Raw genomic sequence first — 12,181 nt, forward strand, 5'->3', positions numbered from 1 at the left:
GTAAATCATTTTCATTTCTGCTACCTAGCTTAAGGGGATTATTGTAGCAATACTTATATTCAAATCTTTTATGAAACTTATTGCTACGTTACCTTGAGGCGTTACATTCAGAACATTTTATTGGTAATGACACCAGGAGAAGAAATAAAGCTGTTCTTCCCATTTCATAGATGGGTAAGTGCTACAGCTGACATACAAAGTGAAATGTCCATGTAGCAAATTTGTTTAGAATTTAATTAGGCCTTAAATACCAGACAGATTTTTAAATTTGGTGTGTTGTTCTTGGTTCACATAGCGAAGCCAGTCATTGTTGAATCTGGCTTCATGATGTCTTAAATTTCGTCTCCTGCTGAATTTTATTGCTTACTTGGGGGCCCATTTATATGTTTATACCTCACCCTTCATCTTAATACATTATAAATTAAAGTTCTTTTTTTCCTACTTTAAGAATCGGTTGCTTAAATCAAGAATCACTAAGGATTCATGCTTAATATGACTTAGTAATTCTCTAAGTAGGATATTGTAGACAATTCTTGCTTCTAGTTGATGTAATTCTTCTGCTTCAACAAAAATATTGTCATGTGTTTGTAACAAAACATGATGTTTTTCAACTTGTCTCTTTCTCATGTATTCTTTTAAGCTCCAAATATGCAAAAGGTTACCATGGTAGGTGTACACCAGAAGCAGTTTTAGACTACAGGAAAAGTCTCATTTTGCCTTGTTTCCTGTGTCTTGAAATAAAAGATTCCTCCCCCAAAATTGGTTCAAAGTAAAGTATCAATATCCTTACAGCACTGAATGGTGTGGGGATGTGGAACCATAAATGAACCATGAGCTGATGAATTTTAAGGACACGTACGGATATGAAAAAAGCCTAAATCAGTAGCAAAACACTAGGCTGTTTCAAAGACTTCTATAGGTTAAATTATAAATTATGTCTGAATTTTGGTTTCTTAGTTCCTAAAACCAAGCCTTCTAAATCATCTTAGCATAGCACCAGGGACACGCTTTGAAAGCTTTTCGAGGGGAAATTTAGCTGATGACTCCATTAGTAGTTGTTGCATTGTTTTTACCCTGGGAAACGCTTTGAAATATTTACTCTTTTTAACTTGGTCTTAGACTGAGAGTATTACAGTGTAAAATTCGGGCCATTTACTTGTGGTCCTATAAAGCTAATCAATAATCTTACTAAAAATGAAAACAGATCTGTAAATGTATGTTTATGAGGAATTTTAAATTTCAGGGAAATGAAAAACCCTAAAGAGATTAGCTGTTTGGGAGAAAATATCATATCTGCTTGCAGTGTCACATTTTTGTAATGTCATTAGAGGATAAAAAATATTTTATGATATAGCAAAATAGAAATAGCAATGCCTATAATAGACAAACCAACAAATAACCATCAAGAAATTATTGGGATTTCCATTTGTCTGTAAAACCTCCTTATAAAAAATGCAGTTTCATCAATGATTACTTACCTTTTGTAAAATAAACTCAGTTTTTACAAATATTGGAAAGCATTGCATCCAAAGAGTGTCCAGTTTATGAAAGTCTGTTTAAAATAAAATGCCCATTTTAAGAGTAGTATAAAAATGGAATCAGACTTATGTGATTTAATTTAATTTAATTTAGAGAATAGAATATTAACATAGTAGAATAGAAGATTAAAAAATAAAGTAATTACGTTTACATAGGAAAATTCGGTTTTAATCCCTACCTTCTATTGATATGAATGTGTGTGTAGAATCTACAATCTTATGGATAGTTCTCCTATAAATTTGCTGGTAAAAGTGACATTTAGTATTCCTGGGCCATGGAGACTACTCATTTCAATCTTTAATTCTCACAATTATGTATAGTAACTAGGAAACAAAATTTTTGACTACTTATTTTATAATCTAACTGGCTTCTAGTATCACAATGTGCTAATGTTCCAGGCTAGAAGAAGTAAACATATGAGTATAAACCAGCTTTAATGCATTTTCCTTTGTATTCTTATTGACTACAGACCTTTGGTTTTTTGTTGTCGTTGTAGCTTGTTCGAATGCTTTGAAAACATAATTACAAGTGTTGGTGAAGACAGATATAATTCCGAAGAGATGGAGATAACATTCGATATTAAAAAAATGTGTGTGTGTGTGAGCTTGTGAGTGAATTTCATTTTAGGTTGTTGTGTGCTAGACTCATGCTTAGTGGCTCAAGTTAAATAAGTGGCCTATGTGGCATCCACTTTTGAACAAATGGGAACTTGATTATAGCATTAATTAGCTTTGACCGAAGTACCTTCACTGACGTCAGCCACTGTGTCAAATACACCCAGAGTCTGGTCCATTTAGTAGAAAGAGAATGCTAATCACAGCGTTACGTTTTAGGGGCACCCAAAGGAAGGGGCCGTCCAGGTGCCCCACGGTGTTCTACTTACATCTAGTAGTCTTTGAGCCAGAACTTCATTTCTTGAGGCTCTCCAAGGCCTTTGGATTCTGATCCAGGTTTGTTTGGTATAAACACCTGTCATGAGTTGTGTTCTCTGAAAGTAGACACTAGGATGGCATTTGGAGGGCAAAATATCTAGTTAGGATCAACCTCTGAGAAGGGAGGGTTTAGGAAGGGAACAAGTCAAACTGCAGTGCAGGCTTGACAAAGCCTCGTTCAATCTGCAGTGGGGGTGGAGCTCTGGCCATCAGAGTGCCCAGTGTTGGGCCCAAAATGGCGAGTCAGGGCTATAACTGGCTTAGTTGCCATCTGCGGGTTACCCCAGGAAGAGAATGAGGCCAAGCATCACCCGGCAGCTGAGGAGACCTGAAGGCCTTGGCATCTGCAGCTGTCTGCTGAGTTAACTCCAAGCATCTGGGCAGCGAGTCCTTCCTGGAGGGGTGCTGAGCGGTACATTGCCATGTTTGTGACAGCAGCCACCGGCTCTAGTTTTGTATAGATAAGTATTTTTGTAATTATAAGGCTGCACCAGTGAATGAAAACAAATTGACCGTTGACACAGAGTAAAATTTGGCAAGCACTTTATGTGAATTGTAAAGGCAGAAAAGAAAATGACTGGGTTATATACACTGAGCTGAGTTTATTCCTTTTCCCCAGGGATGGAGGGTTAGATCTCTGTTAGGGTAAGATAATTATTGATATTACTAATCGAAACAATTCATGAGGAAAACAAAGAATGGAGATTAGAGATAAGCTTCTAGACCCCTCTTCTGCAGACATTAGCTAAATGATACTTGGTTGGTCTGGAAAGTTGAGGGTATCATTAGGCAGTCATCATTCTCTAGCCTCAATTCAATCTTTACCTTCATCTTCCATCCTATGGCAGGAACTTCACCCATCTAGAATGTCTGTGATTGCTTTCAAAGAGAGAGGGTGAAAATTAATTAAAGAAAAAATAAGCAAAAGCCAGCGGGCATCAAAGAATCATTTTGTAGCACCATAGTGTCAGCATTGTGGACAACTTTCTAACACCCACCATGGCCCATATTCACCAGTTTACTATGTGAACGACTGTAGGCTATTTGGGTGGGGATACAAAGTTGAATTAGCATCAGGCCTTCTGTTCCACAGATCACAATCTGGGAGGGTAGAAGAATAGCTTAAGCAAGTAACACACAGGTAACATTAAAAGTACACACTGAATGCAGTGGGAGCTAAGCAAAAGCAGCAATTAATTCTGATTAACTCAGCAATTAATTCTCACTAATCTGTGAAAGCATATCATGATACTATGAGAAGGAGCAGGAAGGGTGGCTGGGACATAAACAGGCAAAGAAGAGGACACATGCGCAGAGATGCAGGGAGTTGGAGGTGTTTCACATAAACAGAGAGTGGCCCAGATGAGGGACCTTGAGCACTGATTGAAGATTGAGGGAATTAGTGTTGTCCAGTAAGTCTTTTAAAAAGAGCTTGAACTGCACTGCATGGGATGGATGGAAATGGAGGCAGAGCAGCCAATAGGAGACAATAACAAAGACTTAAGTTAAGTTTTCTTTGGAGTGGTGGCATAAATTGATAAAACAGAGCAAATTCTAGAAGCAAATAGATGACTATTAATTATTAGTAATAATTAGATTTGTGTAATGAGATAGAAATATTATATTGGAAGGAATAAGTATTTAGGTAACTTTATTATCTAGCCAGTATGACCAGATGTGACTGGAAAGTCTTTCCTTCTTCTTAGATGTTAGGAAAGGATGCCAAAGAAAGAGAATGTAAACCTCCAAAGAATTTCGTATCTTAGGGTTTGAAATATCTGTAGTACTTACACTGATAGAGAGCTATTCAACTGGATATCTACCTTTTAGAAAGCATGTAGTGAAAAAATAAGGCAAACGAATTGATTATTAGTAATTAATATTATTAGTAATCATTATTTAAGAATTTTAAATTAAGAACTTAAAATGTTTAAAATAAAAATGATATCAAGTATAAAATGAAAATTAAATGTTTAATAGTTTCAGAAATAATGGGAGGTTAGAGATGGAATAGGAGAGCATATGCTTATGTTTTTCTTTCTAGTAACTTCCTTTTTTATTGAATTCATTATTTTATCATTTAGGAGTACTCTGTTACACAGTAGATTATCTGATTAACATGATTTCACTAAAGTGTGAATAAAGCTTAATTATGATGCAGTGGCTTTACAGAAAGGAATTGCTCCACCCACTTACGTCTGTATCTGGTGGAATATGGAAGAGAAAAATATTATTGAAAGAGCTGTTCTTTATCCTCTTATTCAGTCTTCCAGGAAATCAGCTACATGGAATTAGATTTGGAGCTATAAATTGCCCATTGCTTCTCACCTTCGTGAGCAGAGCCTAAGAGGAGCCGTCAAAGAGTGACTTGGAACAAAGCAGGAGTGGGATTTGCAAGTCTGTCTATTGTATCCCAGAGAAACACAAGTAGAATTATACAGCATCTTTGTGTCTTTACAGCATTCATTCATTCATTCATTCAACCAGTTTTTTCTAGGTATCCACTACTGGTAGAGCTTCAGAGGTAATAATCATATCTTCTCTCCAACCTCTGATTTTATAATCAATTGAGAAATAAGACTTAGGAGACAATTAGAGAGATCTAAGCATCAATTTTATTACTGTTAAAAACTGTTTGGAAAACAGGCACTAGATTTATAACTAACTTCTTAGAATGGCTTCCCCCGCTCCACTACTTTCTGACCCCACCATAAATTTAGCTACCTCACCCCAATGTACAATTGAGAATAGGAGGGATGAGCCAGGCTGGTCCAATCCCTTTTGCCAAAGTCATCAATCTCTCATGTTACTTCCCTCCTTGTGGAGGGAAAACAGGGGTTGACCTTTCCAATATACCTGAAAACTTACTTCCTAGGCCAATGTATGAATTCAAGGAGATGCAAAAGTAGTTCCCCAATCATCCACTATGTACTAGACATTGTTATGTCCTGATGATGCCATGTTGGACAGAGCAGGCAGGCCTTCTGTTCTTGATGTTGTTTTGTATACCTTATGATCTAATTGGAGAAATTAGTCATACATCTGGATATGGGGTAGGGCAATAAATTAAACATACCAATTTTCGTTTAACCTTAATTTTGGAAGGAAGATGCTCCTTATTGCTTATTTTGGTTAATATACAAGGTGATCAAGCTTGGGTTTATAACAGAGGTAGGATTTAGATAGGTGGAGTGAAGAGAGGGGCTTAAGAAGGATAAGAACTTGGACATCCCTGGGTCATTATACCTCGTGGCGCCGCATGGGCTTTTTATTTTTTTAACCCCCAAGGTCTCCAAAGTCACCTGCAGAATTTATTTTTAATAGCTCACATTTGTGCGAGATTATAAACTCAAAACCCAAAGTAAACAAAGAAAGAACCAACTAGACAAAAAAACGAGTGAGATCCATGTTTTACTAATAATGGGAGGGAAAGAGAAAGCCAAATGGCAAAGGGCAGATGGAATGGTCAAAAATTCCTTTCTGTCCATCCCAACCCTATTTATCCTGTCTCTTCTTACTTTCCACAGAGCAGGTTGTCAAACCGTTCCCAATGGATAGGGCTATGCGTGGATTGGTTTGGAGGCAGGGTAGAGGAAATGATTGGCCACAGGCTATGAATTCTCATTTCTCCAGAAAGCATCTGCTCTTCTCACAGCTTTTCTCTGGAGGTCTGCCTGTCCATACTTACAAAGTTCCTGAAGGTTGGGTGAAAAATTAGGCTCTGCTCTTATCCTCAAAAGTTTTTCTAAACTGGTTTGCAAGTTAGATAATGTGCATGTAAGCCAATTTGCAAAATAGTTATTTTAGGGACAGTGTAAAATATAATTTTTTTCCCCAGAGACTTATTTTGCCTTTCAAAATCTGCGATCTAAACATTTGCTAAAACCAATGTGTTTGACCTTATTAAAATGAGGTTTCCAGATAGAAGCTTCATGTTCTGCTGACTTTTGTGGTAAGGCTCCCCACTACTTTACTTTTTTGTGAACTATGTGTATTTGGGTTGATAAATAATATTGAGTGGAGAAAAAGCCTTGATAACATTTGATTAATATGAGCAATTTAAATATATATTAACATGTTGAAGACTAATGTAAATACAGCCTAAAATTTTGTTATATTTCACATTTTATCATCATCTTGGTTGAGTCAATACAAATAAAAGGTAAAAGCAGTAACAACAACAACAATAAAATCTAAGTAGTCCTTTGACTTTGAGGCAATTAAATCTAACATAGTTAATGAATTAAAAGTTAAAAGTTTTTTATTGGTAAAATCTCAAGAGTTGAAAAAAGTTCTTGTCATTTCATATCCCATGCAATTGTTGATCAAGAATTGTAGTGTAATGAAAATGAATGTTTAATTTAAATTAGGCCACGAAATGGATTCTGTCCCGCACGGAGTTTAATATTCATGAAGGTTTTACTAAGAAAAGTTATTGGAATATTAGTAAAAGACCCCGAGCGTGAAAAGTAAAATGAAGAACTGTAAGGAAGTATTAAAAGAATTGAGACTGTTTATCTCAGGTCAAGAAAAAGAATGAAAAGTGATTCAGTAGTCTTCTGCAAGTAATGCTCATATAAGAAGTCATATCCTGGAAGGAGAACAATTTTTCTCCATGTCCAGTGAGAACAAACCAAACTGAAATCCTTCTCAATTCTACCAAGAGGGAGTCAGATTAAACTCACTTTAGAATTTTTGGTTTCTAGTAATTCTCTGTGATGGCTAAGAGACAGGGAGCAGCTACTCGCACTCAAATTTCAAATTCAGGAAGGTGAATGATAGATCACATGCATTCAGCAAATTTCGGTGATTAAGTAAATAGTTTTCAGGATTTGAAATAATTTTTGATCTTTTTAAATTCAACTTAGACCTTTTAGTTGAATTTGCCGTGGCAAAAATTTTTCAGAATAATTTGAGAGACATACAATAATTTTCCTACAAGATTCATTTATGGAAGTCATTCCAAAGCTAAATAGAAAAATACAGTATTTTCTTTCCAGACACTGGTTTTAGAATGCATGGGATAACGAGAGCTTTCTCATTCTTGTCTATATTTTCAAATTGAAATAAGGACTGAGATGGTTTGCTATATAATTCAGGAACAGGTCCGCTCTCTTCCATGTGAAATGTTTAGTAAGTTCTTGTGAATGAGCTTTGCTTAAACTTTGTATTTTGAAACAATGTCAAAGTTACATGAGAATTGCAAAAATAATGCAAAACTAATTCTAGTGAATCTCCTACCCAGATACCCCCATTTACCAACTTTTAACATTTTGTCACATTTTTATAACTATCTATGTTTCTATTTGAATTATTATGATATTTGTCTTAATTCTACCAAATATGTATTTGAACACTCAGATACTGCACACCCAAGGTGCATATTTTGGTGTAACCTTTCTCTTCTTCACCACTTCTCACCCACTCATATTCCTTCCCTGTATGAGACCATAAGATATTAAAGAAAGGCACTACTGGTTCAACATACAGAAAAGACAAATCGGTTACTTGCTTATTTTTAAATTCATGTCTAAAGAAATCTACAAACTGCATGTAAAGTAATGCTTTACAGTATTTCTTTTTTATAAGTTATCTTCTTCAGATTAACATTCAATGTATTCGTTTATTCATCCAACAAAAAGTATTGAACTTTCCATTCTGTGCCAGTCACTATTCTAGGTGGTGGGGACACCTCAGTGAATAAAACAGACTCAATTCTCTGCCTTCATGATATTTATTTTCTAGTAGGATAAGGTAGATAATAAAGAAGACTTTATATAATACGTTAGAAGGCAATGAGTGCTTGGGGGGGGGCTGCATATTGCAATTTTAAATTGATCTGGGGGCAGTCATCATAGACCTTGCCTAGAAGATGACATTTGAGCAAAGATGTGAAGAAGTCTTCAAATTTTGGATTTTAAGTTCAAAATTTGACTTGAGTTATTTAAAATTTTAACCTTTCTACTTGAAGCACATATGGAAAAGATGCGGCAAGTCATTTAATGAAAGAACAAGGGCCCAAAGGAAAGGATGATGTCTTATTTATCTATGTATCCTAGGGTGTTTCAGAGATGCTTAAATGACGCTCTTTAAGTCTCCTTAAATGTATTTTACAATACATGCACATATCTAGCATCTTTACGAAACAGGACTGGAAACATTTACCCATTTATCTTCAGAACCCAGAAAGGTGCGTGGCACATGGTAGGAGCTCAAGGATGTTCATGACTTGACTGTCTAAAATTTCCTATTACCACATATCTATTTTTAAGCACAGAGGACCCATCATTCACGATAGAGGTCTTGTATTGAGTAGAGCTCACATTGATATAAAACTTTAGTTACTTTTCCTGGCACTCTATAAAGTATACACACTTCTCTTCATTATGGCTTCCTTTGCACGCTCAGGTCTGAAAGTACCAAAGTGTTCTGGAAGCAGGCCCTTAAATTGTAACTTAATGTTGTAATCTAATTCCTAGTCTATGGACCACTTTCTCTATAACTGAGGCTACTTAAATATCTTAAGATGATAACAAGGTGATTTCTTTTGGACTATCGAACGAAATGGCATTTGGGGAACTGTTAGCTCCAAGAGGGTATTCCAAATAATAGCTCTTTGTTCAGAGCTCCTCCATTATTTCATAGATAAGTCAATTGGCCTCATCATTTTAAACTCATCGGAGGCCAATGTAGTTAAAAGGAATATAAAGGGTAGTATAGACAATAAACAGAAGCCTTGTAACAATATAATGTGTTGTGGGAAAGAGAATTGGAAGATCTATAAAAGCTGCCAAAAAGAACAAAAAAAAATAATTAAAGGAAAAAAAAGACATATTGAACACAAGCTCAGGGACTATTTCAGGCAACAGTAAATGCTTCTCAAGTATATATTTCAAAGACAGAAAGCAAAGTACAAAACTAGTTCCATGAAGAGAGGGAGAAAAATACCAAATAGAATTGTAGGAGTAGGCTAATAATAATTGGATTTGTTTATGTTAGTTTTTACCTTTCTTTAAAATAATTACATTGTGTTTAATGCAGAGATCAGACAAATTGAAATTCCTACACGAGAAGAGAATAGAGAAAAATCAAAAGAAGATAGAAACTAAGATGATATTTTAGGCAGGTATGGCATAGAGTAGGATAGGTAAACTGATGTACAGAAAACAACTGAAGTTTTCAGTTCACATCCAAGTTTTCCAACTAAATATAGTTATTTTAGATTCTATCACAGTTACATATTATCTTAAGAAGATACTTCCTTCCTTTCGTTTTATCAAAACATATAGGTTACACATGACTCCCTCAAGAACAGAAAATAATACGTTCAGTAAAAAATATTTTGTTGACAGTGTCTTTTCATTATTTGGACAAAGGAGTTTCAACTAGTGAGACTTGACAGAATTATGTAGTGAGTTTTTCCAGCAAGCACATCACTTTTGAGAACTGTCAACACAGGTATGTGAATAATATACGATAATCTTTGGAAATACACCTAACATGATTACTCTTATTTCCTAAAGTCTGTGATCTCTTGATGAATGACATGTAGATGAATAATGTACAAATTAAAATACCAGGTTATTAGAAGAAGTGACATGCAAAGGTCACTGGAATTAGGAGCAGAATTCAGAACTTGGCTGTTGAGTCAAGTTCTGCCAGGGAAACTTTGTCTTCAGTCATATTCAATTAATGAATTGTGAGTTCCTTTGTGCTGAGTGATTCCAAAAGATTTGTAATTTAATGGCTAAGAAGACAAATACTAACTTCTTTTTTTTGCATGGGCAGGCACCGGGGATCGAACCCGGGTCCCTGGCATGGCAGGTGAGAGCTCTGCCTGTTGAGCCACCATGGCCCACCCACAAGTAGCAACTTCTAAAAATAGTCTCAAGCTTGAAATCTCAAATACTGGTTCCAAGGCTATAGTTAAAATAAAACTTAACCTTAAGGATAATTTGATAAGCCAAGTAAAGAGGCAAATTATTTTGGTTAACCCTGTCCATGGAAAACACACAAACACACATACACACACAAAATGCAGTAAAAGACTATGTTTAATCTTTTTCAGAAAGGTAGATCTAAATAGTTTTTTCTATAGAATTTAGAGAATTTATGAAGAGTACAAGATGCCTGCTTCTTAAGTAAATTCCTGTAATTGTCCCTTTTCTCAGCCAAGACTCTTATAGAAGCTGGCCCAAAGATTAATATTGCAAAGTAATTGAACTCAGAATGCCTGTAGTCTAAAGCAGGAGCCAGACGTGGAAATAATTAACCACAATAAAAAGCTTTTAGAGTGTTACACAGTGCTTGCTTTTGTATCAGTATTAATAGAGTGATAAAATTTCAGTTTCCTCATGATCGTAAAGCTGGTGTGGAGAGGGCAGCCTTTGGGACAGCGCTATCAAACAGAACAATTCTGTGGAACACAATTTGATAGATAATCTTGAAGATTTCTTCTAGCTCTAAACCTCAGAGTGGTGATGAGTTGTATGGTACAATTCACAGTGTTTTTGCAAACTCATGACCTTCCCTTAAAGCTATACTTGAGCAAAGCTATGGAATATTATGGGGGAGGAAAGCCAGACACAGCATTTTCAGCTAAATTGATGTATTTGGAGCTTGTCAATAACTCTACAATAGACTTAAAATAGATAATGTATTGATATACTTCAGTTCCTCTCTCAAGCAAAGCAAAACAAAATACTTTCCAGGATGAAAGCTATTCTTTGGAAGAAAAGTGACATGTAACAGGAAAGTGACTCTAAATTTGGACATTATGGTTTCATTAAATATACTGCATATTATTTAATATGCCTGTGATTTGTACATTTGAGATTTTTTTTCAGGTAGCACTGCTTCATATTTCATATTCTGCTAAGATTCATGCAACTTCTTCTTTAGGCACAGACAGCACACATTGTCCTGGAAGATGGAACTAAGATGAAAGGTTATTCCTTTGGCCATCCATCCTCTGTGGCTGGTGAAGTGGTTTTTAATACTGGCCTGGGAGGGTGAGTAATACTTCTATTCCAAGATTATCTGCTTCTTCTCTAGAGAATAACTGGATGATATTACTGCAGCTGAAATCACCCAAACATAATATGACTCCATATTGGCCTACAATTGCACATGCTTTGAGTATAGACTAATGCAGTTTTCCCAGAAAGGGGGCACAGACATGACTTCCTGATGCTACAAATGAAGAAAACATGGCAGTCTAATGGGTCTCTGAAAAAAAGAACATAATTCTTGAAACATGTTGAAATTGCCAACTGGCTTTTGCAAAGGAGGGGTGGTGAGCAGGTTAAGTTAAAAATTGGAGCAAGGGAAGGATGGTGTTCTGGTTTGCTAAGCTGCTCAAAGCAGATACCGTGAAATGCATTGGCTTTTGCAGTGGGAATTTATTAGCTTGCAAGCTTACATTTCTGAGGCCATGAAAATGTCCAAATGAAGGTATCATCAAGACGATCCCTTCTTCCTGAAGATTGGTTGCTGGCGATCCTGGACTCCTCTGTCTCATGGCAAGACACATAGAGGTGTCTGTTGGTCTCTCCCTTCTTCTGGGTTTGGTTGCTTTCAGCTTCTTGCTTCCATGGCTTTCTCTCTCTCTATGTCTGAATTTTATTCTCTTATAAAGGACTCTAGTGGGAGGATTAAGATGCCCCCTGAATGAGGTGGGTCACATCTTAATGTAAGCTGAGATCCTACTC

The 12,181-nt window shown here is 36.0% G+C and overlaps 1 protein-coding gene across 1 annotated transcript in view; it reads left to right on the forward strand.

Moving 5' to 3' along the window:
• CPS1 (carbamoyl-phosphate synthase 1) overlaps positions 1-12,181 on the forward strand; it is a 116,758-nt gene that overhangs the window by 5,424 nt on the left and 99,153 nt on the right. Inside the window, exon 2 of the mRNA XM_077154986.1 lies at positions 11,373-11,482. Within this exon, the coding sequence (XP_077011101.1) occupies positions 11,373-11,482 (110 nt within the window). The remainder of the gene's footprint in view (positions 1-11,372; positions 11,483-12,181) is intronic.

This window comes from Tamandua tetradactyla, chromosome 3 (assembly GCF_023851605.1).
Source record: "Tamandua tetradactyla isolate mTamTet1 chromosome 3, mTamTet1.pri, whole genome shotgun sequence".
In the NCBI taxonomy this organism is placed as follows: Eukaryota; Metazoa; Chordata; class Mammalia; order Pilosa; family Myrmecophagidae; genus Tamandua; species Tamandua tetradactyla.